Consider the following 6,729-nt stretch of genomic DNA (forward strand, 5'->3'; position numbering starts at 1 on the left):
TGAGACCATCGCCACGACGACCGGGTGAGACCATCGCCACGACCACCAGGTGAGACCATCCCCAGGGCGACCGGGTGAGACCATCGCCACGACAAGCAGGTGAGACCATCGCCAAGACGACCGGTTGAGACCATCGCCATGACCACCGGGTGAGACCATCGCCACGATGACCAGGTAAGACCATCGCCACGACGACCGGGTGAGACCATCACCACGACCACCAGGTGAGACCATTGCCACGACGACCAGGTGAGACCATCGCCACGACGACCAGGTGAGACCATCGCCACGACGACCAGATGAGACCATCAGTGCAGTCACCTGGTGTGCGACCACAAGGTCAGGGCGGGCCCAGGTGCTCAGACAGAAGGACAGAAGAACGGAAATCATTCGAAGCAGGGACATTTGGGTGTTGGGCCCCTGGGTCTGTGGGAGCCTTTAGGCCAGGACAAGGATATCGGGGATCGAACCCAGAACCCCTAACCTGGGATTCAAACACCTTGACCACGGAACATTCCTGTCCTTAATTGCTCCCTGGGGATAAATAAAGTTTTCATTAATCTTGAATCTTGTTCCCATATACTCAAAGAAGAAGAAATGAATCTGCCATTTTAAGTACATTATCAGAGAATTTTAAAAAGTGGATTATCTCCTTGCTGCTGATGTTACTAATGATTCGTAGTTCTGAGCCTGTTAGATGGAAGGTTCTTGAGACCTAGCATGCTAACTAGCTCCTTGCTGCTGATGTTGCTAATGATTCGTAGCTCTGGGCCTGTTAGATGAAAGGTTCTGGAGACCTAGCATGCTAACTAGCTCCTTTCTGCTGCTGTAGCTAATGATTCGTAGCTCTGAGCCTGTTAGATGGAAGGTTCTGGAGACCTAGAATGCTAACTAGCTCCTTGCTGCTACTGTAGCTAGCGATTGGAACCTGGAACCCTACCATGCTAACTAGCTCCTTGCTGCTGCTGTAGCTAATGATTCGTAGCTCTGGGCCTGTTAGATGAAAGGTTCTGGAGACCTAGCATGCTAACTAGCTCCTTTCTGCTGCTGTAGCTAATGATTCGTAGCTCTGAGCCTGTTAGATGGAAGGTTCTGGAGACCTAGAATGCTAACTAGCTCCTTGCTGCTACTGTAGCAAGCGATTGGAACCTGGAACCCTACCATGCTAACTAGCTCCTTGCTGCTGCTGTAGCTAATGATTCGTAGCTCTGAGCCTGTTAGATGGAAGGTTCTGGAGACCTAGCATGCTAACTAGCTCTTTGCTGCTGCTGTAGCTAATGATTCGTAGCTCTGAGCCTGTTAGATGAAAGGTTCTGGAGACCTAGCATGCTAACTAGCTCCTTTCTGCTGCTGTAGCTAAGGATTCGTAGCTCTGAGCCTGTTAGATGGAAGGTTCTGGAGACCTAGAATGCTAACTAGCTCCTTGCTGCTACTGTAGCTAGCGATTGGAACCTGGAACCCTACCATGCTAACTAGCTCCTTGCTGCTGCTGTAGCTAATGATTCGTAGCTCTGGGCCTGTTAGATGAAAGGTTCTGGAGACCTAGCATGCTAACTAGCTCCTTTCTGCTGCTGTAGCTAATGATTCGTAGCTCTGAGCCTGTTAGATGGAAGGTTCTGGAGACCTAGAATGCTAACTAGCTCCTTGCTGCTACTGTAGCAAGCGATTGGAACCTGGAACCCTACCATGCTAACTAGCTCCTTGCTGCTGCTGTAGCTAATGATTCGTAGCTCTGAGCCTGTTAGATGGAAGGTTCTGGAGACCTAGCATGCTAACTAGCTCTTTGCTGCTGCTGTAGCTAATGATTCGTAGCTCTGAGCCTGTTAGATGGAAGGTTCTGGAGACCTAGCATGCTAACTAGCTCCTTTCTGCTGCTGTAGCTAATGATTCATAGCTCTCAGCCTGTTTGATGGAAGGTTCTGGAGACCTAGAATGCTAACTAGCTCCTTGCTGCTACTGTAGCTAGCGATTGGAACCTGGAACCCTACCATGCTAACTAGCTCCTTGCTGCTGCTGTAGCTAATGATTCGTAGCTCTGAGCCTGTTAGATGGAAGGTTCTGGAGACCTAGCATGCTAACAAGCTCTTTGCTGCTGCTGTAGCTAATGATTCGTAGCTCTGAGCCTGTTAGATGGAAGGTTCTGGAGACCTAGCATGCTAACTAGCTCTTTGCTGCTGCTGTAGCTAATGATTCGTAGCTCTGAGCCTGTTAGATGGAAGGTTCTGGAGACCTAGCATGCTAACTAGCTCTTTGCTGCTGCTGTAGCTAATGATTCGTAGCTCTGGGCCTGTTAGATGAAAGGTTCTGGAGACCTGCTAAGTAGCTCCTTGCCGCCGGGGCCACCGGTCGGGTTCTGGATGCTTAACGGTCCCTCCTCCCCCAGGATTACCTCCACTCCCTTGGGAAGGCCCGCACCGCCCAGGTCCAGAAGGACGCCCGCATCGGGGAGGCGCTCAACAAGAGGGACGCCGTGATCAGGGTGAGCCCCCCCACAGACCACCCCCACCAGGGACCAGAGGGCCAGTACACCCCCACCAGGGACCAGAGTCCCAGTACACCCCCACCAGGGACCAGAGTCCCAGTACACCCTCACCAGGGACCAGAGTCCCAGTACACCCACACCAGGGACCAGAGTCCCAGTACACCCTCACCAGGGACCAGAGTCCCAGTACACCCACACCAGGGACCAGAGTCCCAGTACACCCTCACCAGGGACCAGAGTCCCAGTACACCCTCACCAGGGACCAGAGTCCCAGTACACCCCCACCAGGGACCAGAGTCCCAGTACACCCCCACCAGGGACCAGAGTCCCAGTACACCCTCCTCTGTCCTGCCACGGCCCTTCCTTTAAAGCCCCCCCAACAGGCTGACAACCAGACGACTCCACTAATCCACTTTCGTTTCCCTCCCCCCTCCCCTCTCTCTCTCTCTCCCCCTCCCCCCCCTCTCCCCCTCCCTCCCCCCTCTCTCTCCCCCCCCTCCCTCTCCCCTCTCTCTCTCCCCCCTCCCCCCCTCCCCTCTCTCTCCCCCTCCCTCCCCTCTCCCCCTCCCTCCCCCCTCTCTCTCTCCCCCCCTCTCTCCCCCCTCCCCCCTCTCTCTCCCTCATCTCCCTCCCCCCTCTCTCTCCCCCCCTCCCTCCCCTCTCTCTCTCCCCTCTCCCCTCCCCCTCCCTCCCCCCTCCCTCTCCCCTCTCCCCTCCCCCTCCCTCCCCCCTCTCTCTCTCCCCCCCTCTCTCCTCTCTCCCTCATCTCTCTCCCCCCCTCCCTCCCCTCTCTCCCCCCTCCCTCCCTCCCCTCTCTCTCTCCCCCTCCCCCCTCTCTCTCCCCCCCTCCCTCCCCCCTCTCTCTCTCCCCCCCCTCTCTCTCTCCCCCTCCCTCCCCTCTCTCTCCCCCCCTCCCTCCCCCCTCTCTCTCTCCCCCCCCTCTCTCTCTCCCCCTCCCTCCCCTCTCTCTCCCCCCCTCCCTCCCCCCTCTCTCTCTCCCCCCCTCTCTCCTCTCTCCCTCATCTCTCTCCCCCCCTCCCTCCCCTCTCTCCCCCCTCCCTCCCTCCCCTCTCTCTCTCCCCCTCCCTCCCCCCTCTCTCTCTCCCCCCCCTCTCTCTCTCTCCAGGAGGCCCATGCGATGCAGGAGAAGATCTCTGCTCAGTTTAAGAACGAGATCGAGATGGCCAAGGCCCAGCGGGACTACGAGCTGAAGAAGGCCAGCTACGACATCGAGGTCTTCACCAAGAAGGCCGAGTCAGAGATGGCCTATCAGCTGCAGGTTCGACGCCCCCCCCCCCCTTCCCACACTTATAACCCCCCCTCCCCCCCCCCGTTTCCATAGCAACCAAGAGCTCAATTCAGTTCAAACCTAACATTTGAATTTCCAACTTTCTAAAGTTACTTTACTTTAGGTATTTGAATTGAAATAGCTTATTATTATTATTGTTATTAGTAGTAGTAGTAGTAGTAGTTTATTGTTGTTGTTTGTATGCCTGAATGTATTTTTTTAAATAATAACATCCATTGTAATATCGTTCCCCAAAGCTCAGTGAGATAGAAGACACACCATTTTGTCGTTGCTGTGGTGTTATTTGTTGCGGTGGTCCTCGCTGTAACGCGGCCCTCCCACCACCAGGTGGCGAAGACGAAGCAGCGCATCGAGGAGGAGAAGATGCAGGTGCAGGTGGTGGAGCGGGCGCAGCAGATCCTGCTGCAGGAGCAGGAGATCACGCGGCGCGAGATGGAGCTGGAGGCCCGGGTGAAGAGGCCCGCCGAGGCTGAGAGATACCGCACCGAGAGGCTGGCCGAGGCCCAACGGTGAGGCCGCCGCGCCACGCTCCACCCGGCACCACCCGGCTGCTGTAGGGCCGATTAATCGAATATTGGTCGCGGTTTCGGTTTTAGCGTCAAACTTTAACTTTATATTTATTTAAAAGTTTTCAATTTATTGTTTTTTTTTCATTAAATGTTTTATAGTAAGTGCAGAACACCTGGATACATATCTGTACATTATTTTTGATTTGAACATTTACTTTTTGACCATTTTGGGTATTTTTTAAGTCGACATTTCAAAGTTCTCAGTTACAAAGTGTATTTTTGGGAGAGACATTCTTTCAAATGTTTTCATGTTTTCAATCTCAAAAAATAATCGTTTGGATAATCGTGATTTCAATATTGACCAAAATACAAAACATCATTCAATTCAATTTTTCAATCATATTTTATTTGTATAGCCCTTAATCAACATTACAGTCTCAAGTCTGTCAATTTGCTGTTCCTGTCTATTTAACTACTTCCTGTCTGCCTGTCTGTCTGTGCTACCCATCCTTCTAATCTATCTCTAACTGCTTAACTTTTGTACATCATGTGTTTGTTTGTACTTCCTGTCTTTTTGTTTGTACCTTATGCCAGTCCGTTTTTGTCGTTCTGACTGTACTTCCCGTCCATGTAACTGTACTTTCTGTCTTTCTAACTGTACTTCCTATCTTTCTAACTGTACTTCATGTCTTTCTAACTACTTCCTGTCTTTCTAAGTGTACTTCCTGTCTTTCTAACTGTTCTTCCTGTCCATGTTACTGTACTTCCTGTCTGTCCCTACAGTCTTCAAATGATCATGGCAGCAGAGGCTGAGGCAGAGTCCATCAGGGTGAGTCCCACATCTGTAACACATCTGGTATCTAACCTCTGTACCTTACATCTGTACATAACCTCTGTATCACATCTCTACCAAAACTCTGTATCACATCTGTATCAAATCTTTACCTTACCTCTTTATCACATCTGTATCACATACGTACCTTACTTCTATTTCACATCTGTATCACTTCTGTAACTAACTTCTATTTCACATCTGTACCTTCCCTCTGTATCACATCTGTACCTAACCTCAGATGTGATTTCCTCTGCAGATGAAGGGCGAGGCGGAGGCCTTTGCGGTGGAGGCCAAAGGCCGTGCGGAGGCAGAGCAGATGGCCAAGAAGGCCGAAGCCTTCCAGCAGTACAAAGAGGGAGCCATGGTGGACATGCTGCTGGAGAAACTGCCTCTGGTCAGACACTTACAAACCACCTATAAATCACACTGTCCCTCTAAACCATCTCTATAGATCAGAACACACACTGTCCCTCTAAGCCAACTGTCTGTGGATCAGAACACACACTGTCCTTTTAACCACCTCTCTGTGGATCAGAACACACACTGTCCTTCTAAACCACCTCTCTGTGGATCAGAACACACTCTCCCTCTAAACCACCTCTATAGCTCAGAGCACACTCTCCCTCTATACCACCTCTATAGATCAGAACCCACCTTGTCCCTCTATACCACCTCTATAGATCATAACCCACATTGTCCCTCTACACACCTCTCTAGATCAGAACACACACTGTCCCTTTAAACCACTTCTATAGATCAGAACACACACTGTCCCTCTCAACCACCTCTCTAGATCAGAACACACACTGTCCCTCTAAACCATCCAAAATCCAAAAAGTATTTTTAGACAAATTAAACAATGATAACAGAGTGTGGGGAAACTGAATCGTACAAGAATTTACTGGATCCTAATGGGCTGTCTGCTGTTCAGCGCTGACCTCCCCCTGTCGTCCACCAGATGGCGGAAGAGATTGCCAGGCCCCTCGCCGCCGCCCACAAGGTGACCATGATTTCCAGCGGGGGCGGAGAAGTGGGTGCGTCAAAGCTGACGGGGGAGGTGCTAGACATCATGACACGCCTCCCGGAGACGGTGGAGAAACTGACTGGAGTCCGCATTTCCCAGGTAAAACCCACATACACACACACACACACACACAGATACATATACACACACAGATACACACGCACACAAACACACGTACACACAAATAAACACACAAACGCATATGCATATATAAACACACACACATGAAAAATGCACACAAACCCGCCCACACGCTGTGTAAGTAGTATTCCCTTGCACCCACTATTAATAACATCTCTGTCTCTCTCTCTTCCCCCCCGCCACCAGGTGACCTGTTCTGGCTGAAGGGGGTCTTCTGGACCCTGTGGCCGGCCAGTCAGGACCCCGTCTGGGTCTGCTGCATGTCTCTACTAACCACTGCCTTACTAACCCCGCCCCTCCCAACTGCCCCCTGTGTACCCATCAGACCCCCCCCCCCCCGTGTGTTAAAGCTTCACCGCACCCCTACCCTGTATCTGTCTTGTCCCCCATTGGTCAGGGCTCTCGTACTCTCGCTACTTTGTGTAACCG

At 51.8% G+C, this 6,729-nt stretch overlaps 1 protein-coding gene across 1 annotated transcript in view; it reads left to right on the top strand.

The window, feature by feature from the left end:
• The window catches only part of flot1a (flotillin 1a), a gene marked incomplete at its 5' end in the record, with an annotated part of 9,651 nt that extends 3,065 nt beyond the window's left edge, over positions 1-6,586 (top strand). Inside the window, 7 exons of the mRNA XM_079749187.1 lie at positions 2,384-2,479; positions 3,609-3,761; positions 4,119-4,300; positions 5,084-5,129; positions 5,392-5,529; positions 6,094-6,258; positions 6,487-6,586. Coding sequence (XP_079605313.1) covers positions 2,384-2,479; positions 3,609-3,761; positions 4,119-4,300; positions 5,084-5,129; positions 5,392-5,529; positions 6,094-6,258; positions 6,487-6,504 — 798 coding nt within the window. The 3' untranslated portion in view covers positions 6,505-6,586. The remainder of the gene's footprint in view (positions 1-2,383; positions 2,480-3,608; positions 3,762-4,118; positions 4,301-5,083; positions 5,130-5,391; positions 5,530-6,093; positions 6,259-6,486) is intronic.
• Positions 6,587-6,729: the final 143 nt, after the last annotated feature.

Source organism: Pollachius pollachius (assembly GCF_949987615.1).
Source record: "Pollachius pollachius genome assembly, chromosome: 13".
NCBI lineage: Eukaryota > Metazoa > Chordata > Actinopteri > Gadiformes > Gadidae > Pollachius > Pollachius pollachius.